The 26,577-nt window shown below is 47.7% G+C and overlaps 1 protein-coding gene across 1 annotated transcript in view; it reads right to left on the minus strand.

The window, feature by feature from the left end:
• hivep3b (HIVEP zinc finger 3b) overlaps positions 1-26,577 on the minus strand; it is a 39,807-nt gene that overhangs the window by 6,679 nt on the left and 6,551 nt on the right. The window contains exons 2-4 of the mRNA XM_076012548.1: positions 2,611-4,960; positions 2,116-2,402; positions 7-2,028 (exon numbers count right to left, since the gene is read on the minus strand). Of these exons, the coding sequence (XP_075868663.1) occupies positions 7-2,028; positions 2,116-2,402; positions 2,611-4,615 (4,314 nt within the window). The 5' untranslated portion in view covers positions 4,616-4,960. The remainder of the gene's footprint in view (positions 1-6; positions 2,029-2,115; positions 2,403-2,610; positions 4,961-26,577) is intronic.

Below are 26,577 nucleotides of genomic sequence, written 5' to 3' on the forward strand. Positions count from 1 at the left end.
CTTTACCTCTGAGCCATGCTGGGTGCTGCTACTGCCTGGGGTGATTTTGCTTTTGGCTGGAGATGGAGGTGGAGCTGTGGCCATAGTGTATGTCTCAGAGCTGTGCTTCTGTTTGGAGCACAGCAGAGATAACGCTACCTTGGTGCTGAGGCCCGGCAAGTTGGGGTTGTGAGAACTGACACTCCAAGTGGAGTAAACAGAGGTGGACGGTTCCCGCAGGGCAGTTGGATTTGGTTTGACGTAGTGTAGGTAGCACCAGTTGACAGACGTGGACGTGTTGAGGCTGGGATACGCAGCCATGCTTGGCCTTTCCACCTGCTCTGGCCTGAATGATGCTTCCTCTTGTTCTTTGCGAGTCTTCCTAGTTGACTTCTCTCCCTCCTTCTCACCAATAGGCTTCCTCTGTACTTGTGCCTGCCCCGTCTCCACTTTGACTGTTGTCTCTACCACCTCAATCCGTTCCATCTTGTCTTCTTCCAGTTTTCTCCCAGTGCGTTTACGTTCTTCTTCTTCCCTGCCTGCCCGTTTCAAGTCCTCACCCTCCTCTGATGAGTCTTCCACTTCCCCTTCCTCTTTCACCCTCTTTTGATGACGTTGGGCCTCTGTGCTGAGCTCCAGGCTGGCAGCAGGAGAAAGCATGCGTTTGCTTCCTCCAGCCCCAAGTGGACCATAGTCCTCCCCTGATCCTGACGCCAGCTCTTTGGGCAGAGACAGAGGAAGATGGCTTTTGATGTCTGGGGATGGTACCTTCAAATAGGCCCTTTGCAGTTTGCTGCGTTCGACTGGACTCATGATGACCATTGCTGTGCAAGTAATAGGTTCCTGTGAGCGGGTGGAAGCCAAGAACTGGGACAGGGTGGTATACATTGCACGGGCATATATAGGCATATGGGCCTGGAGGCGGACTGGTACCACTAGGGACACTACTGGTGTAAGCTGTGCAAGGCATGTGGCAATGACTGGCTGACGGTGGTGGTAGGATATTGTTACAAGGGACTGTTCTGTCAGAGCAGAGGACTCGGTAGAGTTGGCAAGTCTTCCCTCTGCAGTGGGAAGGGAGTGAACACCTGTGGTAAGTCTTGGTGGGAAAGGGAAGTAGAGCGCTGGGCCACTTCTAGTCCTAGAAGAGAACTGGAGTGGAACGATAGCAGGAAGTTGATGGAAAGGTATACCCAACTGGTCTGCCATGCGGATCTGCGTTGGGTGTATCTGAATAGGATGAGGGGTGGACTGCGACTGTAAAAAGGCCCCATGGAGAATCTGGGTTGACAATACTTGAGTGGTGATGGGAAGCAGCTGTGACAACGATCCAGGAGAAAATGACTGCTGGCTTCTGGGTTGCAGTGGGAACGTTTCCCGAAAGGGTAGAATAGCTTGAGTGTGTAGCAGCTGCAAAGCCTTGCCTGGGGCTTTCACACCAAACTGAGAGCTTGCCTCAGGTGAATACAGGGGAGGGTGAAGAGAGTGGGAGGGCCCAGGTTTCGGACTCTCTGCTCTGGCCAAAGGATTGACGTTGCCTGCCTCCTCCAATTCAGGTTCTCCCAGAGTTGCATGCTTCACAAGAAGACACTTTCTTCTTTCTTTCCAGGACGATGTGGACTGCTGTGAAGACAGGGACCCGTAGTCGAAGGACTTACTTCTGACCTCTGAGCTCTGCTCCGTCTGTTGTGGACTAGGTTGAGCCTGCTCTGAGGCCGAGCGCCTCATCTCCTTGTGGCTTTGGTGATGTTGGTAGGAAGCAGAGGGCACCATTAACATTTGAGAACTTTGGCCACTGGACGTCCAAACAGGGGGCTCTGCTCTTGCCTTTTCCTCAAAAGAGGCAGAAACATTTGAAGTGTGGGAGATGTTGCTTTCTTGACTTGGGCTCCGAGGCATTGAGGCAGACTCGAAGCTGGATTCCCCGGAGGACTGGGCTGCTTCTGCCAGACGGAGTCTCTTTTTCTTTGGCGGTAATTTCTCAGCAGGAAGCTGGGCCAAAGTCTGGCTACGTTGCGGCCACTGGAACTCCTCTTGTCTATCTAATTCCTGAGAAAGATAAATAGTTTTTTTTTCTCCAGTGCATTATTTGATCAATACTTAAATCACTTTATATTGCTTTATACAATTACATACCTTAGATGGGAATGGTGTAATTTGTGGTGACATAGGCGGCATATCAACATCAGGCTCCACTGTAACGAGGATCTCTGGCACTTGAATGTTTGGCTGGCGGATGAGGCGAGATGTAGATGGTGATGGTTTTGGCTCGGGCTGCTGCTTTTGCTCACTTCTTCTGAGTTCTGGTTCTTGACTTTCCATGGATACACTCTCCTGCTTCTCAAAAGAGCTTGTGTGTTGGATGACAGACACACCCTTCCTGTCTTGCTGCTGTTGTTTTGGCTCAGTCTGTGAAGAAAAACCTAAAAACAAATTAAAAAAGAGCACAAATAAAAACAAAGATAATATTTAATTACATTTTAATTGCATTATTACAATGACACTTTCATTTGTTGCAGGTTTTAATATGCTAGATATTAAAAGTTGCTAAATACGTGCATTTTTCAAGACAATCGAGTTAGAGGAGCATATAATTGTTACACCTGCAGCTGTAGAGATACAACAACAAACCTGAAAGTGCCTGGCTGGTCTGGTCTGGTCTGATTGCAGCAGGGATCAGTGGCGCAGAGCTGCTTGATGCAGATACAGATCCAGGGCTGGAAGGATCCTCCTCAAGACTTTCCTCTTTCCTTCGTTTCCTTACAGCCATGGCCAGTGCTCTGAACTTATAGTGCATCATCATTTGGGGACGAGCTTCGCTGCACATTTCACTTTCCTCCCTGCTCTCTTGATCTTGTTTTTTCTGTCCACGGCATATACCTTTGTGGGCCTCGTATTCTTTGCCATGCTGGAAGTGGGACCCACATGCCTCACATTCAAACACATTCCGACTGCTTTGCTGCTGTTGTGGCGGTATTGCCAATTGAGTGTCTCTTTGCAAAGATGTTGGACCAGATTCCTCCAGCAGCTGCTCAGCCCCCAGTGGAACCTCAATGGCCGGTTGGCGCTTCAACATTCGCTGAGCCTGGCCGATCCTCATCTCTGCGACCACTGCTTGCTGCTCGTCAAACGAGTGGTAACCTCTGGGGGACATGGTGCCAGAGGTGGATGGTTCTCCTTGGCACCTAGGGGACGGCATTGAATGACTTCGAAGCAAAGGCATGGCTGACTGTTCTTGGGCAGCTGTTGGGTCTCCTTCAGGATTATGGACTAGCCTCAAACAACTGGGGCCAGGCGCTTCTACTTTGGGATCAAATGTGTACACGTCTTTAGGGGTGGTGAATTTGGGCGACTCCATGCTGCTCTTTCTGGACAAAGAGGAACGCCTGGGTTTTACACTGTCAATCTCACTGGTGTCCACTACTGCTTCGTTAATTGTGATAAGCTTTGTAATGTGTTCTATGACTTGAGTTTTGGGCACAGCAAAGGAAAGGCTCTTCTCTTCTGTTGTTGAGGGCGAAGACAGTGAAGAATGTGGCTGCTGCTGCTGCTGCTGCTGCTGATGATGATGAGGGCTCCGCTGCTGTCCCCTACCCCTCCCATATTTCCCTAGAATGATTTCAGCATAGGTTTTGACATTCGCACTTGGGGGGCTAACTTGACACAAGTCAGTGCTACCCGATCCAGAAAAATACCCGGACTCCGTGCTGCCCTTACTTCCAGGACCAAGGGAGGACGATGAGGTGGAAAGGGAGGAAGGAGGATCATCTGGAGAAGCCATTGGGCCACGTTTTCTTTCACTAAGCCTTAGAGCAAGTCTCTTCCTGACAGCTTGGGAGTCTTCAGGCCGGAGGGTTTCCTCCACGCTCCCCTGCTCCTTACCACCTTTCTTTTGGTGGCCCACTACATCTTTAGTGGATGATTTTTTGTGTTGGCCAGTTTCATCTTCAGACTCGGTACCTTCTCCTTCGGTTTGTTCTTCGGGATCCTCTCCAATGCCACTGCCCTCTGGTCCGCTGAAACTGGGCTCTTCACGACTAGACGCCAAGCTTTCTTTTATGCGATGGGCATGGGACTTGCGGTGCTTATACAGGTTGCTCTTCGTTTTAAAGGAGAATCCGCAGGGAGGACAAGGGTATGGTCTTTCTCCTGTGTGGGAACGAATGTGTTTCTGAAGAACACTTGGTTTGGCACAAAGACGACCACAGTAAGTGCACTCATATTTCCCTGGCTTTTGGGGTTTCTTCTCTCCTTTCCTGGACGAACTAAACCCTTCTGGGGCATCTTTGCTGGGCTGAGATGGAACCCCCTGGCCATGCTCACCCCGGCTGGAGGGAGCCGAGTGGGGGGATGAGGTGGATGTGGAGGCTGGAGAGAAGAAGCTGCCTCCTGAGGGACCTGGAGTGTCTGACTGCTGCCATGCTACCGCTTGCTCTTTCTGTAACCGAAGCAGGAGGCCGGTGCGTTTGGTTTGGCGATTTTGCTGGCGGCCCGCGCCTCTGTGAAAGGGACGAGCACTAGAGGGCTGCTGGGGCTGAGGTGGACAAGGTCCCACAGAGGATTCGGCTCTTACATGCTGCCGCTCTTGCCTTCCAGTGTGCTCCCCATCAGCTGAACGGCTGGGCTCTGCCTCCATAGAGTGGGAGGAGGCCGCAGAAACACTAGAGGAAGGGCTCTTGGAGCCTCATGGGACTAACCACATGGCAGCAAAGAGGTCAGAGACAAGGAAACATGAACAGAATAGGCTGTGAATCACAACAGAGGGCCTTCTTCAATGTGGGCCAAAGGTTATCCAAAAAGACAAAGAAAGGCATCATTAAAATGTGCCTGGCGCTTCCATGGATGCAGGTAAAATTAGATCATCTTTGTATATAAAGCAGGTCTGCGTCTGTCCAGCCTGAGCTCTTCTAACAGCCATCACAAGGGGTTCACTGCATCTCGTTTGCTGGCTGTAAAAAGTCTTCAATGATTCTGAGTTGGTCTGAAAAAGAAAAGAAAACAGACGAGGCATGGTTACTGAGGGGAGTAGTCTTTTTTCTTTCTATGTCAAAACATTTTGGCACAATGACCATCATCCATAATCTTTCAGTGTATGCTACATTCAGTATCCTGCGTTTTCCTTTGCTCAAAACCTTATTTTAGGCACAATTATACTTTTGGCCAAATAGTGTTTTTATGTTTACATGAATCATGCTGATAGTTTGCATACTAAACTACATATAGATGTTTTCTCCCATTAAACATTAATAGCTTAAATGCTTAATTGCTCAACAATCTACATTTCGTTTGGAAGGAACACTTTATAAAGAAAGCGAATCAGAGATAATATCAGAAAGTATCAGAAAAGATGAACGTCTAGTCCTTCATGGTCATTGAGGAAAAGATTAGAAGAGCCAGAGCACCGAACATCACAAGTCCCCAGCACAAAATAAACAACACTAACCAGGGTTACATGTACTGGCCTGGTTGTGAGTGGGTTCAGTGGTCAAACTCAGTTTTATCAGCAACATGGTTTAGTCTCGTCCATCTTTGCTTCAACTCTTAACAGGCAGATGCTCCATTCAAGAGCTGGACGCCCGCCGATTGCAACTTTCTTAAAAATGTTGGGTCAGTGTGATCTGCACTTATGTCAGGACAATCTGAGCACAAACTTGTCAGGCGTGATGAAAGTGTTTGTGCCTCTGTCTACATGTTGTATAAACACTTGTGAATCTCCTTAAGCTCCTTCCCAAACTAAACAGATCTGATTGATTCATATCGCCAGCGTTAGCAGCACTACTCCTGCAGGAGTCGGCGCAGCTGAGGGGCCGGCCAGGCAAACATCCACACGTCAGGCACCGGCGGAGGAGACCACAGCGTAAGGGCAGAGAGTCAAAACAAATGTTGGAAATAGAGCCCACGCTTATCTGATCTGGCACCGCGTTAGAGGGGGATAAATGGAAAGCTGGTGTTTTCCAGTGGACAGAGGGACTTGACATCACCTGGGTTACGGCCTAATCCAACATGCTCTCCGCTTAGGCAGCTGTGAGGGTGTGGTGAAGCTTATGAGGAGACCCGAGCGTTGGTTGCTTGTTATTAAGCGTGTTGTGAAAGGGCACTGCAAAAAAAAGCTCTCATAAAGGCGGCTCTATTGTAATATTTCTCTCCCAAACTAGCGAGCGAGCTGCGTTTATGAGGAAAAAGCCGAGAAGCAAAAACTCGCAGGGTACAATTGAATCTTCTGCCTTTTATCAAGATGCATGCTCTGCAATATTGCTCGCTTACTACAATCCTGCACTCTGTCTCAACCCGAGACACAGGATTCTTGTGTGGCGGCCAATCAAAACACATTCTGGGAGCGCACGGGGCCAAGCATAACAGTTCGGCGAGCAGCCGTGCCCGGCCGCTGACAGTCACGGTGCAGTCTCATCCACAGAATCAATCACCATGGTAGGCAGTGACAGAGCTGCTGCTGCTGCAGACGGGGGATGCCACGTGTGTGTGTGTGTGTGTATTCTCTGTGAGAGTGCAGACAACACATGCAAGAGAGGAGGGAGGGCGTGGGACAGACACTGTGACTCAAAAGAGGTGAAGCATACATAGAAATAGCAGAGTTTTGTAGAGAAATATGCAAATGACGCAGGACTATTACGGAGAGTGTTGGACGGCGGAAAAACCATCGAGCCAGCGGATAAAACTCAGCAGGATTGACAGAAGTCCAACCTCAAGGTGCCGGTGGCAGTGAGGCAGCCCCGACAGTTTCCTCCTTTTTTTTTAATGAGCAACATTTTTTGCTTTCTCCTTGAGCCTTAACACACACACATACGCGCGCGCGTGCGCACACACACGCGCGCACACACACACACACACACACACACACACACTGTGCACAGTCGGCCTTCATTAGGGCAGGTTTACTGTGGAAAAAAATCGAAAGGCAGCCAGCGCTCCACTTGAAAACAACATGACAAATTCCCCCCCCCCCCCTCCCCCCGCACATCTGCTGTGGGCCAATCATCTGTTTAGGGAGTGTTTCTCAAAAACAGACTGGCACTTGGATTACATCACACTTTTAGCATCAACACGCGGCAGTTACCCAGCACAAGCGAGACTGTTCAAATATGCTCCGTTGCTATTTATCTGCCTTTGTTTTTATTGGCAGCAGACGACTTCTGTGTGCGCTGGCAGCAGCTATCGGCCCTTTCTGGCGTGAACTGTTGCCCCAGACACGTTACTCTATCCAGTTACATGCAGAATGAGAATGATGATGGAGGGAATGACGCTCAGACAGGGTGGTGAATCAGACGTTCACCGGGGGCGTGGGGAGGGGGGGCTGATCCCAACAAACTGGAACTTCGACAAGAAAACAGTAAGAAGAACAGATGTGACAAGCGAGAAGTGTAAGTACAGGTGTGACTCTATCAGAGGTGTATTCCACATGAATTCCTACACGTCTACACAAAATACTTAGTAAATAGCGTGGGATAATGGACACTTCGCCACCTCTGAATGACATATTGATAATGTAGCGGAAGCTGCATAATGGCTAGAGTTGCCAACTGTCCCTTAAAATACAACTAATATAACTGTCCCGTATTTGATGTGGGTCCCGTTTTTCTGAGTTGTCTTTTCGATGCAAACTCACCTTCGTTTCCATAAATTTTGTACTTAAAACTGTAAACTACGTAGCTGCAGGCAATACCGTTGCACAACCCATTCACAACGACCGCGTACTGGCTGCGTAGCTTGCGTAGAGTGGGCTATGAATCAACTTTATTTATTTCATTCCTTTGTAAAAGCCATCCATCCTGCACTTTATCGATTGTTGTGTAAAAAATATGTTCAATTAAAAGATTTTAATACAATTTAAACATTCAGCTTATTTCTAATGTCCATCGGGAACAAAGCAGTTGAAACTATGTGAACCATATACTTTTTTAAAACCCTATTTTAAGTTATCAATGGCACTGGCATGCTGGCTAGCACGCTAGGTAGCTAACATCAGCGCCATCATGTTGCTGTCGTTGCCATCTGCTCTCTAAAAAGTGGAGGGACACACAAATACAAGTGGCGGTTCAAAAGGCATCATTGCTTCCAGTAAGTGCAAAACGACAGCACGAAATTCGAGGCGACGCCACTCAAGTTGAAACTAGCGCACCGCAAAACGTCCCCCATGTGTGAAACGAACGTCCAGTTCAAAGCGCACAGATTATCGTTTGCCTTTTTTGCTTGAGAGCTGCGGGAACGACCGCATCTCACCTCAGGTCTTACTTGCACGTGCACACAAGCGATGCAGCACAGCACAAATTGACAGAGGAGAAATAGTGAAGCACAGCAGCAGAGAGGCTGTTCAGAATGCCAGGCAGAGTGCCACGGTTTTAGAGTTAGATAGATAGTCACGGTAGCTTTCTTTTTAAATACTAAGTCTAAAATGAATTTTAGAAATTGATTTCCCTCTACTTCTATTTCCCCATATTGCACGCTTTCAACAAAACTTGTCTTCTACCAGTTTTACAAGGCCACCTTCACTTATTGCATACAGCGAGTCCCCACGTGCACGGAGATGTGGCTACAGCAGCTACTGAAGGTTTGAGCAGAAAACCCTTTCCTGCTTCTTGAGTTGACGTTACGCAAGACATGTTAAGACACGTGAGACATCGAGAAGGTAAAGATCCAGCTTTTAAAACAGGATGACTGTATAATATAATACTTATCTATTTATCAAATTGAATATCTATCTCATAATACAGCCTAGACAACATAAATTGTTTCTAAGATTCATATTCTGTATAATTTTTGATTTCACAGGCTGTATATCATGGGCGTATAAATAAAAAAGTAAACCTCAAACCGCTGGAGACAAAAGCTGATTTCCGTCCAGACGTGTCTGACTTTCTGTCGTCCTTCAGTCCCACTTTTCCGGCAACAGACTCTTTTCCGCTGTTGTTAATTTTTTTCTTTCACAAAACTTCTCTCACAAAAGCTGAGGCAGGCTGACCATGAGGGACTGGGCGGATGTGATATTTACAGGACAACTGTTTTTAGCCATCGCATTTATCAATTTGTACGCTAGAAATGTATTATCCGCCGTTAATTATCTGCTCCAGTTTCTCTGCTTCTACACTGCGTTCAGCGACTGTGGACCGACGGAAGCGCTTACGATTTCCGACGCAGGCGCTCGAGGCGCCGGCCCCTCGCGGCAAGCGTCCCTCCTCGTGTAGCCGGTACTCGCCGTGTAAGTTTTAATAATCTCCGGCGCTGCTGTTGATGCAGCCTTTAAACAGAGCGATTAGGAGGTTGAGGAGAGCAGCGGCTGAATTATTCATGCTGGTCTAGTCTGCCTGCCAGCTGCAAGCTGGGAAATACACAGTCCAGATCCTGAGAATGAGGCAGAGGAATGCCAGAGCCGAGTGCACAATAAACCCACACACATGTGCGCGAACACGCACACACACACCACACACACACACCACACACACACACACACTCACACAGAACGTACAGTGCACTCTTCCCTCTCCTGAGCTTTACCTGATAGCGGCGAGCCTGCTTGCACATTCCTAAGCAGCTGATCAGCTGCCCTGAGGTGACCCCGCTTCACTCCATCCTCCAGCCCGCTGACGGGGGGGATTTCCTTTCTCATTACCTCGCGCCGGTGACGACTGTTAACGCAACATCCCTCCAGACGCGGCACCGCCGGCGATCACTTAGCCGCGCTTGAGAAAAAAACAAAAACAAACACGTAGTGCGGCGACCGAGTGGGCCTCTGACAGATTCAGCTTATGTAAATTTGCCTAACCTTAAAACTGATGAGGGTGGGGCGCCCTTCACTGCATGTGTGCTCTATTTTTAGGCTGAGGTGCAAACAGGAAGCCACCGCCGCAGCTGTTTCACTCAGCGACGTTCCTGTCAATCGGACTGATTGTCACATCTGAAAACCACAGCGGAGCAGCATTGGCGGGAGTTCACACAACTACCAAGTCATTAAAAACCAAGTGACTCAAATCTGGATTCACGGCACTGTGATTCGCAGAGGTTCCTCCCTCACGCAGGAGTGTGTGTAGTGTTGTGTCCTAAAAATGTGACTAAGGACTCGAATGCAGAGAGGAGCCGAGGAAGAGGCGAGCGATTTGATGGGCATGTGGTCGGAGTTGTTGGGCAGGAGGGGCGGGCATTGTCAGCAGAGAGCAGGCACCCAAGGGAACCCTGGTACTCAGGGACTCGACATCCTTCACACACACACACACACACACACACACACACACACACACACACACACACACACACACACACACACACACACACTGTCGTCTTTCATCGCGTCTGCCGCGTCCGGCAGCTAAACGTCTGAATCTCACGGAGCAAACGTTCTCTCTGGCTCCTGTTCGACTCGTATTGCAGGAGCTCTGCAGCAGAGACGCGATCAAAACTTCCGCGTGATGCACCGCTGACTGCCTTCCCAACTGGCGCACTGTTGTTTTTCGCACATCCGACGATGAAGACAAAGCCGACGTGCGCTGAGGGCTGAATTACCTGCAGTCACGAGATCGGAGAAACCCTTTTAAAGTGCTTAAGAAAAAGAAGGAGAAGAAGAAGAAAAAGATGCAGTCACACCCCCTTCAAGCGCACACACACACACACACACACACACATGCAAAAAGCTCGCACACACATCCCCTTCCCTGCTCTCTCTCACTGGCGGCAGCCTGGTGCAGGTTCCCATGGAAACCAACCTACTCTGAGCAATGGCAGATGGAGAGGGAGCTGGAGGTCTAAATTTATCTCCCAGCATCCTTTCTGACTGCACGGGCGAAGTGGCAGCAGGAAGTGAGGAGGGAAAACGGACGGCTTCTGTACGCCGGCGCGACCCCCGACCACCCTGACGCCTGGCGTCGCCCCTGACCCTCATCAGCGCCCACAAAAAAAGTCTGCGGCAAAACTTTGCCGGTGATCTGTAGGAAGAAGCAGCAGCGCAGCATTTGGGGAGCCTTGTAGAAGGCCGCGCTGCATTCCTGAAGTATAAGGTAGACGGAAAAGTAGAATCACAGCAAACCCCCTTAGCCCCCCTTTTCCTTCCACCTCCGCAAAAACCAGAGCCGCCAATCAAACTCGGGGGTTGGGGGGGGGCCCCCTCAAAATCCTAGAAATTCACACCAAACCAGCCAATGGGAAGAAAAACAGCCTGGCTGGAAAACAGGTTTTACAGCCAGATTGAGACTCAGAACTCACCCTTCAAAAATAAATAAATAAATAAATACATAAAACCTCGCTGCAGAGGGCCAGGAGTCGCCCCTCGCTGAGGGACATCGCCACTTCTGGCTGTGGAGCTCCGGAGAAGATGGTCTGTGAAAAAAACCACATTCCAGAAGTCTGGCTCACTGGCGGGCTGGCTCGAGGCCGCCGCTGCCGCACCTCCGAGGCGAGGGGGGGTGAACGGGTGGGGTGGGATGGGGTCCTCACAGGGCTTCGAAGGGGCTGACCGGCTGCACGCTCACTTTGATTAAGCACGAGGCGGCGAAGTGCAGGTCGATAGCGGCCGCTAAATCAAACGTTGTCGAGGCAGAGGCGGACGGTGCGCACCTTAATGGGGTAGAAAGGTCGCGCAGAGTTTTTCATCACAACCCCGGCGGTGGAAAGATCACCTGTGTGACTTTACATAATGTTGATTTAAATATTTGGCCTGCAGCCGCATATTTCCCAAAGATTTTCCAGTCAAGCAAGAAAACAAAGATACTTGAATATGATGAAAGATACTATAATAACACTTGTACATTAATAATGCCAAAGAGAATATACATTTTAAAGACTGTCCCACACTTGTATTGAATATCGTAAATTGCACAAATTGATCTATTGACACAAAACCTCAGAGATGCAGCCGTGTGAACAAGGGGGGGGAAGTCTGACAATTACGTAAGAGACGAGCAGAGTCGTCTAAACTTCAAAAACACGCTCGGCTGTGCCGGTCCACCGGGCGGCCAGGTGACGGGTGTCAAAACCTGCGAGCGCAAACATCAAATTGGCCTCACGCTGAGGAGCAGCTGCGGCAGAACTTTGCGAAAAAGCCGTGAGCTTGATGAGCGAAGTTGGAAGAATGAGAGGATAGAGGGGAGGGGGAGAGAGAGAGAGAGAGAGAGAGAGAGAGAGAGAGAGAGAGAGAGAGAGAGACGTAGATTGGGTGAGGAGGGTGCACGTGGGGGTGGGGGGTGCAGTGAGCCGGAGCGAGCTAGCGGGCGAGAGAGAGAGGGAGAGAGAGAGAGAGAGAGAGAGAGAGAGAGAGAGAGAGAGAGAGAGTTTAGATTACCTGACAGAGCAGTCTGGTCTTCCCCCTTAGAGACGCTTTACAGGCACTGCGAGACGAGCGGGGAGAGCCGGAGAGTGAGAGCGGATATGACTGTTTGAGTGGGTGTGTTGTCGAGAGAGAGAGAGAGAGACAGAGAGGGAGAGTGAGAGAGTGAGAGAGAGAGAGAGGGAGGGAGAGAGAAGCTGGGGGGAGGGAGGGTTGAGGGGTGTGTGATGGAGAGAGAGAGAGAAGTAAATGGAGGTCTGCACCATACAAACGTACAGGAAGGAGGAGGAGGAGGAGAAGCTGAGAAAGTGAGTCATATTCCTGTTTGTATCCGTGAGGAATCTTAAAGCAGCAGCAGCAGCAGCAGCAGCAGCAGCAGCAGCAGCAGCAGAAGAAGCGAGAATCTCACGCAGCCAAGCGGGACGGGACGGTGGAAGCAAAAAAAACACACACATTCAGATTCAGACAGTCTGCTGGTGCTGCTGCTGCTGCTGCTGCTGCTGCTTGGAACCACACGCTGAGCTGCAGACAGGCCGCCACACTAAACAGGTCCATCATGGGGTTTTCCTCCGCAGCGACGGGGATTGTTACCAACTCCTTATCGACCAGCACAATCGCAGCGCTGTCACAGTGGGCGGAGGAACAAAAAAGAAAGCACAGCGGCGGCGACAAGCCGTCACTCAGCGCCGCGCAGCACAAGAGAACCCGGGAGTTCATCCGTTTGTTCCAGGAACGGGCTTCAAAAAAATAAATAAAAAATCAGAGCGCACAGCCAGTTACAAGTTGGAACGCTGGACAATTTGACGGAGGATGCGGGAGACCGACAAAAGTGCACAATGACAATTTCAATTTTGCCTGTTCATATGAATCTCAAGTCTCAAAATGGTGACACCACAATTTAAAAACTGTTTCGACAAGCCATCACTGAACACAACACATTAATAAAAAAAAAAAAAAAAAGTGGAGAAAGCAATAAACACACAGGAATGGGCTAAAAATCAGTTAGTTGAAGAGTAAATGGAGGCGTTCTGCCCCAAAACTGGAAACAGGAAGTGCTCTGTAGCACTACAGGTTGATGCAAATCAGCAAATAATTAATCTGCAGCAGAGTGACACTGGCTGTAAGTCAAAGATCTCAGCAGCTCTGCCCATGCATGCCCACAACTTCCAAAAATGGCTCCATTCTCTTTGATGTCGTTTTTGGGGCAAATAATGACGATAATGAAAAATAACATAGTAAAGGGCCGTCACCTCCGCATGCTCGTGCACGCTCAGTCTCAGCTCTTCCACTTTCAGCCACAGCGCCGCACCCATTCACCCATTCGGCCTGCCGGGCCTCCGTGCAGCTGTGGGGTTGCACGGGCCGCAACAGAAAGGGAAAGAGCAGCGAGAACGAGCGGCGGTCCCGCTGTTTTCGTTAGCGTGGAGCTCCGCCTCGCCGGCAGAGCGAAGGAAGTGTGAGTCACCCGCGCGAAAATGAACGCGCAGCCGTCACGCAGAGGCGAGCGGGCGGCCGGGCTGCGGAGGGAACGCGGAGGCACGCGCGGCGGCCCGCTGGGACTCACCACCAGACGGCTGCACGGCTCAAAGGAAGGTGCTCTTTGCTTTGTCTCCGACCTTTTTTCCCCCTCGTGGTCGTCGCCTGCTGGACGGAAGGTTTGCCTAATTGTACAGAGCCCTTCATTGTATACACACATTTCAAGCCTAGCGAGGATCAGCAGCATGGGGTCAGGAACTGTCTCATGTCAGCAAAGAGCATAGGTGGCCACTGTTCTTCACCTGTTGTTTCCAGCAAAATCCAGTCAAATCCTAAAACAACAAATCTTCAACAACAAGCCACCAGAACCGTCCTTTGCTTTCACTTGTGGTTTCCTGCTTTGTCACAACCAATTAGGAAGTGATTGGTTAACCAAATGTTAAAAACACCTCAGACTTGAGCTTGCCAAGATGGATGCAGTTCCAGAAGTGCCATCCGGCTGCCTTAGAGATTTACGTCCCTGCCGTTCTCGCTGTGTAACTCCTTTGACTCCGACCTGTTTGTAGATCGTTAACATGCCTCCCTGTATTTTTTCTCCAGAGGTGAGAGAGTCTCAACTTTGCAGGCCGGTCCGTGTAAACGTTACCCACAAGCCTTGTCGATGGCCTCCCCGCTGTGCTGCGTCGTCGCTGACGCCCCTTCTTCCTCGCTCTGATTCCGGGCGGCTCGCTCAGCCACTGCAGGGTCGAAACACTGTATTGTGCCCCCGGCTGAATGCGCTCATTGTGGCCCCAGGCGCAGCGCACACCTTCTATACTGTACTTCCCAGTGAGGGACCTTCTCCATCCGTCATCCCTTTGTCCACTGTTCCTCAGACTGAGGGGTTCTGACGGGGAAGGTGGAGGAGGGCGGGCGGGCAGAGGGTCCGGGAAACAGAACTCGCACTGTTGCCGTGATTGACAGGAAAGCTGCTCCGCACAGACACCACGTTTAGAAAAAGCCAAGGGGAGCCCGGGGCCCGGGAGACACGTGGTCCTGGTGGGTGGGTGTAGGGTGGTGGTGGTGGTGGCGGCGGCGTGGAGAGGAAAGATCAACGGTACTTAACGGAGGATAACAATTTTGGGAGATAAAAATAGGAGGAGCCGAGTACGCGAAGGTGTAGGAGGGCTAACTGGGTGCCATAAATTAGAAATAGACGATGAGCACATCCGACTCGTTTCATGCAAAAGCGTTCACAATGGCTCCCTTGTTTTGCGGCGGCAACGTACGTGGGGCAGCGAGACGTTACGTGGAGGCAAGCGACACCTTCAACGCAAACACGGCGGCGGGTTGGGAAGCTCGAGAGCGCCCCTCGGAGCAGCCGCACACTATAATTTAAACCAAATGAGCGGTCTGCGCATTTACAGACACCCCGTGCAGATGAAATATTTTTGGACTTTCACCCCGTAAAGTGCAGACAGAGGCAGTAAAACGGGCACATGTAGAGCGGGTTCTCTGCGTCCCCGGGGGAGATTATTTCAGACGTGTGGTCTTCCAGTAAACTGACCCTCCTCCGGCCATACGACTGCGGTATTATGACAGAAACAAAATCCATTTAAAGAGGGAGCCCACGTTGTCTGCAAAATCCGCGGTGGCTCAGTGTCGCGCCGCCTGCTTGCTTTTATTTAAGTGGAAAACGCACAAACATACACTTGCGTGCACACCCACATAAAGTATGGTTCACTTCATCTTTGCCTTTCCATTTGGAAACACATTGTTGATGATGCAAATACAATGTTTTTGACACAAAAAACGTAGAAGTGATTCTGTCGGCTGGGCTAAACTGAATAAACCAAACAATAATATTTGAGGTTGTTACACAAAATTTGGAGTCTCTCAGTTAGAAACACCCCAGGTTGGCAGACAAACAAACCACTCATTTACGAGAAGAAAACTGATGTTTTTCTCAGCTAGTAGTTCCTCCATCACAGTCATGCCACAACAATGCAAAGCCACATTCCTACAGTAAATATTCTTCTTATCTGGCTTAAAGGACCTGACAAAATCCTCATATCCACTAATTTGTCAATGTGTGTAAAATCAGGCATCAATAACTTTACATCTCATCACTGCAGTTTTTGTGGCTGTTACAGTGAGTTTGAACGATGACTTCATTGATTCCTCGAACCAATGGTAAAAATTTCACGCCGGTTGTCTCCTCCAACCCCCAAAGATTTAACTTCTGTTTCCCAACTGTCCAAAGTGTTGCCGTTTCCTCCATCTTGAGCCACCTTCGAACTCGCTGACTGACAGCTGCACGCTACTGTCGCCCATCACTCCCAGTCGACTCTGCCAGGAGCTGCGGTGACGACCAGAGAGAACATCAGATCTATTACCAAACTTAAGACAGCAGCCTCATTGCGGCACTCAGCCCTCGACGGCACATAATTAAATTCTCTTGCTCCGTTCGCCGCAGTAATGCTTTATAGATGACTGCATATTAATGTCAAAGCCCCCATCACGTCCCATTTTTGTCTGACACGACGTCGACTGCCAAAGGATCCTGTTAAACACCAACGTGCGGCCGTGAAGAGCTGCAAATTGCCTCGGCTGATAAATACTCAATATGAATGGTTTTTACAAGATTTTACAAGTCACTTTAGTTTGTGTTTGTGAAGGCTCAGCAGCTCGTAGTTTTACTTGAATGTTCCACTTCTTACATCACAGTCCATTTAAAACATGCATTCAAAAGCCCCTACCAATAGTTTTCTCCTAAGGTTTGAGGTTTGGCAGCTTCAGGGTGTAGACGTCACCACGGTTTATCAGGTATAACATTGTGGCGTAACCATGACATGGGTTCTCTTTTGAAGAACAAAGCCTTTTGTCTCTGGTTATGAATCAGAGGAATACAAATTTTTGATTGCTGATATTCTGCTGGTACAGACTCAATAAATAGAAAGCTGATTTTTTTGAGTGACTCCGACAGTAAAACCACCACAGGAAAGATCAGTTAAGGCAGGTATATAAACTGACTTCAGCACCACGACTAAGTTAGACTGCCTTAGTGACATGTCAATAAAACTAAACCGATTACATTGAGTTTGCCCTTTTCCCAAAAGGTAAATCTTTGTTGTCACTTTGATCATCAAGGCACTGACTCTAAAGGGCAACTTGGCAAATGTTAGTAGCCAAAACAAAACACCCAAAGAAAAAAAAACAAAAAAACAAGTCAAATAAGAAAAAAAAAAATAAAAAAAAATAAAAAAAATATATATATATATATATATATATATATATATATATATATATATATATATATATATGTATATATCTGATTTAAGAGGAATTCAAGTAATTTAACTTTGTGCAACGAAGGGCTGAGGCCTTGGAGATGCCAGCATATCAGTTGGTGCCAACACCTGCCAACCCCTGTCACCATTCTCTGGTCAAAAGCAAGTGGACAATTAAAATATAAAAAACATCTTTAATTAAGTCTTTCAGTTCATCCATTTTTAACTAAAGCCACAAAGCAAAGTGATGCAGCGGCGTATTTCCCCGGCAACCGACTGGCCTGCTAATGTAGTCCACCCTCCCAGTCTTTTGTTAATGCCAATCGATATGTTTCGTCAGCAGATGGGACATCTAATCCTGTAAAACACTGATGGACTGACCGCCTGCTAATTCACTCAGCAGCTGTACTTTCCATTTTCACCAGCAGTTTATCTGCATCTCCTTTCGCTGTTTTTTTTTCTTATGGAACCCAGATTTTAAATTTCTTTTTTTTTCTTTTTTTACTTCTTTAGCCTCTTACACACTCATTATCTCCTCTTCCCGTGGATCTGAAGCGTTAATAAGCAGCCCTGTCTTTATATGCAGCAGAGAACATTTCATGCATATTACGGGCCAGAACACCAAGAAACCAAAGGGTCTGGGCAGCAATTAAAAAACAAAAAAAGTAGCGCGGTCCTGAGTTAAAATCCTTCATGGATAAGCGATGATACCTCTGCTTGGAGCCGATAAGTCATCGGCAGTGTGCTCATGTGGCGAAAACCCAGTTACACAGTCAGAGTTTTTTGAGTCTTAAGCACTTGGTTAGATTCGCTGCCTCAAAGGCAAAATGTTCTGGCATGAAACAAACACATTAGCAGCGGCAGCGATGAGCAAACAGACTCCGGGGCCTCGTACCCAGTTACTGCAGCAGGAATTCAAACAGATGCAGAGAGTGCACGTGTCAGTGAGACCTCGTCCGTCTTCGGGGACGCCGTGCGGCGCGGGCCGGTGTGCAAATGAAGTTGGGGGGTGACAAAGCCAGGGGGGAAGAGAAAGAGGAAGTGACTCCGGCGCCGTCCTCCTGCACCCGCAGATCTCACTGATGCGTGGATGTCGAGATCACAGCGCAAACTCTCCCACGCAGCTCACTGTTGGCTGCTTTGCCTGTGCATGTGTGTGTGTGTGTGTGTGTGTGTGTGTGTGTGTGTGTGTTCGTAGAATTGAAAAGGCTGAGACAGACCTGAGATGAGACAAGTGTCTTTTTCCGTCCGTTGGGTTTTGTAGCACTTGCGAAAAAGTACAAAAAAAATTCCCTTCCAGTCTTTTCTGCGGCTGTGGTTCAAAGTAAAACCACAGAAACATAATATTACTGGATTTCTTGCAACAACAACAAAAAAATCTGCCTATTCATTCAGGTCAATAAAACGGCACACACTAATTTTTCATTTTCCAGCCGTTGTGCTTTTTGGAGATTTATACCTTTTCTCTGATAAAAATCCACAAGCTTGGTGGGAAACCCAGTGCTGGTCCCTCTTTCTGCTCAGTCTCTACAACAGAACCTGCTGCCGGGTCGGCTCTCAGCTTCTCAAGAATGTGATACATGTAACTTATTGTTGGTCAGTAAAAAACTTTTTTTTTCTCTCTACACAACTAAAATTCTCATCATGGTGTCTACAGCAGTTAGTGAAATTACAGCACCCTCTGCGTTCAATCATGGTAATGCATGTGACTGCCCTCCGTCTCCCAACACTGCAGAAAACTGTAACAACTTAGCCTGCAAAAAAGCAATAGCCCAAATCACAATTTTGAGAAAGTGAAAAAATGCAGAAGAAATACCAAGAGGGGCTCTCTCTGTGATATTATACAAGTCACCACATGACACGAACCACAAAATGACGATAACCACGTTAAAGGAGTTTGTGAAACTGGAAGACACTAATGAACTCCAGGGAGCCGGTTTGTTTTGGAGGACACAGAGCAAAACTACGACATGTACTGGTAAAATGACGCCACACACCGCTGCCTAAAGCTGCAGTTACAATCATTTGTCCTTTAAACTGTTGCCTTCAGTGGCGTTTGCACAAACAGATCGGTTGTTCAGAGCTCCCATAAACGAGACGAATCGAGAGGAAAAAAAAGAAAAACGTATTCGACTATTTCAGCTCGAGCCAATGGACAGAGCGATTTAATGTTTTGATGGCCGAACTGGAAAACTCAACTGGCCCCAGGACACCAGAGACGTCCCGCAGCAGCAAGTTTGCAGAGCGTTTTAAAAACTGCTAAACTCCCTTCCCTCTTCCTGTGGCTGGCAGAGGGGCAACCTATGATGAGAGAGCTTCCTTTAAGAGTTTACCTAAATCACTACCCATCGCGACAAACAAGTCCATTCAGCCCCAGTGTCAGTTTACAGTTTGCTCTCCCTCCTCCGCTCGCGGTCCATTCTGCCCAGTGCCACGCTACCTTCGCGGCCTGTCAACGAGAAAAGACTTTTCCCACACCGAGGCCTCGTCAGCAACTCTTTAGAGCTGGTGCACGTACAGAAAGGTCCCACGCTCCCCCAGTGTAAGCCTCACAGTCAAGGTTTTTTTTTTCTCAAAAAAAGCAACTGACCATTTTTTATTTTATTATTTTATATTACTTCATAAGTAATGTTTTATATTTTTGGGACAGTCCTATGTGAACCCTAGAAATGGTTGTGATGCTGCGACCATCCTAGTAGATTCGCTTCCAATAAATACATTTAAAGTCACTAGCTGCATTTCCATGACCCCTAGAATTGCGCAAAACCTAAATATCACAATAAAAAAAATTGGTAATGGAAACACCTAAACTTCAAAAAACCATTCTTGACAGCAAACAACATTGAAATGTAGATTTATTGCAAAACGTTTTGTACCTTCATTCTCCTCAAAGTGGGGTCTCACGGGACGGGATTTTATGAGAATTATGGATTATGTGCTTCACACCATTCAATGGAAACACCTGCAAATGGCAATTGTACTTTGTCGATATTTTAGAAATATCGCTTTTATTTTGCGAAAAACTGTGATGCAAATGCAGCTAGTGAAATCGTCTTCACTGTGTTCACATGGGTCAGTGCACTGAGTTCCTGCCACGTAGCTATTTGTGTTAACAAGCAATTGAACAATTTACCTAATGAAGTGGCTAGTTTGCGTAGAGAGCATGTGTTTGTGATCACTGTGTGTTGCTCACTCCTGAGCCTGGCCTTCACTTAGCGGTGACACCGTCTGCCGACTGAGAAAATCTTAGAAAACGCCATAAAATGTGTGAGCGGTGTTCAGCCTCTATGTCATGAGACTGCAGCTTCAGGGCTGAGCGAGACCAGTCATCAATCACACACACGCACAGTCAGCAACAGCAGTCAACAAATCAGTGTGGGTGTGTGTTTGCATGTGGAGATGCGAAACGCTGATTCTATCAAATTTGTGTCAACAACCCCCTCCGCTGAGTTTCTAACCTGAACTTATATTTTTATCAATTTGTAAGTTTGTGTTTATATTTTCTATTATTCAAAATAATTCTAGAAAAAAAAAAATCATAGATTTTCTTTTCTGTTTGATCTCGCTGACAGTTTCAGCTAAAATAATCCGATCATGTAAAATTCACTGTATTGACTGCATTCATAACCTTTGGTTTAGCGTTGGGTAATTACAGTCATGCCGGGTTCAACAATGCTCATCCTGAGACAGTGAATTTCTATTGATGAAGCAACTAAAGTGACTGTGACACATAAAGCCATCAACCCACTTTCACTATACTAATTCTCACCTGACGAATGCTACAAGTGCTAACCGCAACAGCAACAGCACAAGTGTAAGAGTTTTACTGCGCCACTAGCACTAACAGGTGGGGAAGGGTCAATAATAAAAAGCAATGATGCATTTAAAACAGATCCACTAACAGTCCTAATCAGACATAAGCACCCCATAAAACTCACATTACTGGTCAGATACAGAGAAATGACCTCCAGTAAAGCCAGGAAACAAGTTGGCTTCAGTGTTATTTTCATTTGTGATGCTGTACATTTTGCTTCGTCCTGCACCATAATCATTCATTCACGGCTGGATTGATTAAAGACAAGAGACAAAGCTTGTGAGACTGCTTCCTCGGCAGCCAATCACCTCCTGGCCTCTCATTTCATCCTGTAGAGTCACGGAGGAGTGACACACGGAGCAAACAAGCCAGTGTCAGTACGTGCACGCAGTGCCAGTTTCTGTCCATTCCCTTCAAGTTGAACTGAGACCTGCTGCCTCACTCCATGCCCCCCCCCCCCCCCCCCACCCGCTGCAAAACCAACACACCTACTGTATTTGTGCTCCAGGAACAGAGCAGAAGTGTGTCACTGTGTGCAGTCCAGTCTGGACCACATGTGCACACACACACACACACACACACACACACACACACACACACACACACACACACAGTCTGGGAGCGTATCCATCACGTGCATACTACAGAAACAAAACCAAACACACTTGCGGAATATGACACACACACACAATGGGATAAATTAAAAAAAAAAAAATCCTCCCCGACTGGCCACCCACATGTGACCTGCATTAGGGGAATTAGCAGGGCATTCCTCCAGCTGTCATCGCCTGGTGAAGATCTGGGCTGGAGAAACCCGAGACTGAGGCCCTGCTACTGTTCCAACCTCCAGCACTGATGGAGCTGCCGCGGCTGGAACACACGGCGAGTCGCTCGTATTGAGATGCATAGTGCAATAAACCAGTGCAATGTTTTCATATGTAGGAAAAGGATTAAAAAAAATAGCAACCAACTTCCTACAGGCAAAGTATTTCTGAATCATTAGGACAGTCAGCGGATGTAAAAAAAAAGCAACAAAAGACTTCTGCTTCACTTCTGCTCAATCCGGAATGGCCCTTTAAAAAGACTCCAAAAAGCAAATGATTTAGTGAACCTGCCGAGGTCGAGTGCAGTGCTGTCAGTGGGTGGACGGCGGTTGGCTCCCTTTCTTTCATTCTCACTCAGTGTTTTGTTTAGGTACCGAGTGAGTGGGCTCTGTTCAGGCGGCCGCATTCTCACCGTTAAAGAGGTCGTGACCCCCAAAAGTCACATAACGCTACCGACCGCACCGCTCCACTCAGATCAGCCAGGCCTAGCACGGCTGAAAAGGGGATGAAAGTAAATACCTCAATAAATATCCCCCTTAGATTAAAGGCCTAGCTGGGTTTTAGAGGGATAATCATTATACAGGTTTGTTTGGAGAAAAACAACAGGGCTGGATCGGTGAGGATTTGGGCGGAGGACAGGCGGAGCAATAAAAGACGGCATCCACTATGAAATATTGCGGCGGGGATAATCTGATAACAATGTAGTAACAAGGGAAAGCAATAAACAGTGAATTACACAGATGGATGGGACGAGAACTCCGATATGCCGTGGAAAGCAAAGTGCAGCTCCGGAATAGTCTGGCGGCTGCGCTCCAGAGAGAACACAACGTCCAGGGGGACAAGAAGGAAAAAAACAGGCTCTCCTTCCAACCCTGCGCAGCCGGACGGGTTGCCATCCAACCTATGACTCGAGTGTCTGCTGCGCCGAGAACAACGTGGCCGCTGCGCGCAATGCGTGGCAATGAGCAATGAAGGGAAAAGGAAGGGAAAAAAAGAAGCGATGGCCGTCCAGAGGAACAGGGACGGATCGTCCTCTCAGAGGCTGAGCAAGAGATTCTCTGTTATCACACACCAGTCTGGAGGGACGTCAGGCGGCTCGAATGCCGATTCAAAATCTCGACATCATGATTGCGCACGACCGCGGATTTCCAGTTCAATATGGCACACACACCCCCCCCCCCCCCCCCCCAACCTTCCTTTTGTTCCAGACTCAGAGACAAGTCACCATTTCCGTCCTTTTCTAGCATCATTTATAAAAAATATCACACTGATAGTTTAGTGCAGTGCCAGACTGTCGGAGTGTTGTTTTGGTGCTTTCACATACAAACTGGCTTGTCTTGTATCGTGCTGTGCTGCCATGCTAGTATGGTCTAACGATGCGAGAGCCAACAAGAGCAACAACTGCGACAATAAAATGTGACAAAAGTTTAAGCTAAGAAATCTCAGCTTTCGAGAATGTCGCAACGCAGCAGTAGATTCTCACCCTCTATCGAAACATTTATCCATGCGCCCGTTATTTTTGTTCCCGGAGAAGCTGATTTATTATCCTTCTCCAGTGGGGTTTCTCCTCCTGATCTCCTTTTCCTGTGTCATTTATGCACTCCCACAGTAATGCAAACCCAACAAATGAGCACTGACTCGGAACTCCATTAGCTCAAGCTCTGGTGCCCTATAAAAAAAAAAAAAAAAAAAAAAGAATCCCTATCAGCTCCTCCACTCAGGACCAACACCCTGTTTTACTGGTGGATGTGAACAAACACGGAGGGGAAGGGAACTTGTGAGCGAGTGAACCAAAGGAAACTTTTGTAGTTTCCCCACAGGTTCTGCTGTCAAAACTAAAATATGGCAGCTGCAGAAGGTGCAGTGGGAGCACTCCGACACCCCGTCTCCCCTTCAAACCACAGCGCCGGCCCAGCAACCTGTCAGCTGACATCTGAGCGAGGGGGCAGGTCCTTGGAGGATGAGCACAGTGCCATTAAGCATATTAGTGTTGCTGGTGATAGAAAAAAAAACGGGGGGAGAGAAAATCAAAGTGGGCAGCGAGTGGCCTCGCACTGTGCTGACACTGCGGTGCAGTGCAGGGGGAAGTGTGTGTGGCGGGGGGTCGGGGGAGACTACCTGGACGCAAACAGCGGGCTCTGCTGCTGACTGTTTGAGTTTGTTGAGGACAGGAGGATTACATAATAGGAGGCGCTAACACCTCTGCCAGAGGAAGAGCCGCTCTCTGGCCTTTCAGCTGCGGCTGTGAATCCTGTTCAGTCAAGTTTCACTATTTAACTGGTTTCACTTTCTCACACACACACATACACACCTGCACAGCACAGCGTGTCTCTGTGATCAGCTGCAGATGCCAGGATGCAGCCGACGCAGTTGCAGTGCAGAAGAATATTTCCCTCGAAAATTGAAATTTGAATCGTCAATTGTCGGTAAATCGTTCAGGGCGACGCAGTACAAGCGCTGCAACTCACGAGCGTTGGGTTTAACAGGACAGTTTGGTCAGTCAAAACTACTCGAGTTGATATAGATAGAGGCTCTGATGGCATTTTCTAATCAATCAGAGTTTCAGGGAAGGAAAATTAAATTCCACCCAATGCACAAATTCCAACAGAAAAATAAAAAACAAAAAACAGAAAAATAAAACATGTCCATACTGCTTGTGCAGTCTTGGAGTCTGGGAGACACGGCAGGCTGTTTTGACTTTAGCCCAGCTGTCACATGATGAGATCAGCTGGAGTGAGACACAGCGAGCACTCTTCCTCTCCCTCTCCCTCCGCCTCTTCCTCCTCCGCCTCCTCTAGTTGAACGCCTGTAATTCTCCCTAATTGTCTCATTTCTTAGGCACTACTGTTGAAAGACACCCAGATGAGTCAATCTTCATTCCAATCTCTGAGGTAGCCTCGGTCCTGCAACATCCGGGAGAGTGTCAACAAAGGCAGCTGCGTAGCTGTTACAGGTCTGCTATGGACACACCCCTGTCTCGGGAGGAAAACATGGCGGCAACGTCACGGTTTCCAGTCAAGTCGGACTGTTGTGTCTTCCAAACACGTCGGATGACACTACACAAGCAGTACGGAGGCGTCTTACGCTGCCATTCCATTGGCCGCTAGCGTGAATAGCTACCATAGAGATCCATTTCATACATAGACATGCACGAAAAAGCAGAAAGAAAGAAAAATTCATGACAGGGCGGACCAGTGCTTTAACGTGCAGGCCTACCACCGGTCCACCTCAGCAAATCTGACTTTATTCCACCACTTCACCCGCAGTCCAGACCAGCTCATCCATCCTCACTTCCCCTGAAAGGTAATGAAAACCTCATCTGGCCACAGAGGATAAACACACAGACCTGTGACCAGTGTCATCTGTTTATTTCCCTCAATTACAGCAGGCAAATGTGTGTGCATGGGGTAGAGAGAGAGACAGAAAGACAGGGAGAGAGAGAGAGAGAGAGAGAGAGAGAGAGAGAGAGAGAGAGAGAGACGGCATCTGCACTAAACAAGCTGTTTTCACCGCACTCGTTTCTCTCTATCTTTCATCACGAACATTTTCCCTGACACGGAGAGCAACTGTCATCTGATCTGCCGTCTGCCACCGGTAATCCGCCGTGACGGGGTGACGAATGTGACACGAGATTATGTCAGCCGGCTCCGCGCAGCACCGGCGAGCTTTTTTTCTCGTGTCTTACGATGACTCACAACGCTTTCACGTTGCTTGCGAAGCCGCGAGGTTTGTGAATGAAGAGGAAGTCAGAGTGAGGCAGCAGCCAGAGTGGCGCCGTTTGGGGTTATTGAACCCCGAAAGGCTGGAAACAGTCCAGTGCATCAATAAAAATCAGACAGGTTCTGAACTGCTAGTCTGGGTTTAGTTTATTTTACTCATTGATTGTTTACCAGGACCTCAGGAACTTCATTTCACTCTATTTTCAATTACATGTAGACTAAAATAAGAACAAAGACGCTCTGAACTACAGAAAAGGTAGTACATTGTAATTTGCATAGATGTAAGTATGTTTTGGAAACTGAAGTCAAGATTCACTAGAAGAGACCAGGAGCGACACTTAGAAAATGGATGTGAGGATTTATTAGACACTTAAATGCAAACATAGTGAGCTGGAAACTGATTAATGGAAAATATTTCAAACTGGAAGACAGCACTTGGCTGTGTGGCCATCATCACATCACATCAAATGATGCATTAGGCAATAAAGCGATATAAAATATGTTACTCATATTTATATATATATATGTATATATATGTATATATGTATATATATGTACATATATGTATATATACATATACATATATGTATATACATATATACATATATGTACATATATGTATATATACATACATATATGTATATATACATATATATACATATATATATGTATATATATGTATATACCTTGATGACACTTTTAACTCACAGTTAAAAGTGTCTCTTATCTTTCTGAGTCTGTCATAATAGCAGGAAAAAAAACTGCCACGCCTGCAGGCTGTTCAGTTAACCACGCCTCCACTTTCACTTTCACTTCTCTTTAAACGGGTTGACAAACTGGCACTTTTTTTTTTAAGAGTTAATTTTGCTAAACTGACGCTGCATTTCTACACGACAACTACATAGCGACATTAGCATTGCTGTGCAAGATCCACACAGCAGCAGCAGCAGCAGCAGCAGCAGCAGCAGCAGCAGCAGCAGCAGCAGCAGCAGCTTTAAACTGCGTAGCACATGTTAAGGTTGCTGCTCCGACTGGAACAAGCGTCACAGGCTGAACACACAATGCATTTTCATTTTTAGGTTTCTTTCAAGGCACCAATAAAAAGTGGGTTATCAAAAAGTTCCCAAATCTTTGCCGAGCCCAAACCGCCGTTTTATTTCCCCATCCGTCTCTCATGACATCGTAACGACAGCTGAGAACATTCTATGGTTTTCTCCGGCGGGGAGCA

This window comes from Nelusetta ayraudi, unplaced genomic scaffold (genome assembly GCF_046127955.1).
Source record: "Nelusetta ayraudi isolate G7.1 ecotype Tasmania unplaced genomic scaffold, CSIRO-AGI_Nayr_v1 ptg000136l, whole genome shotgun sequence".
In the NCBI taxonomy this organism is placed as follows: Eukaryota; Metazoa; Chordata; class Actinopteri; order Tetraodontiformes; family Monacanthidae; genus Nelusetta; species Nelusetta ayraudi.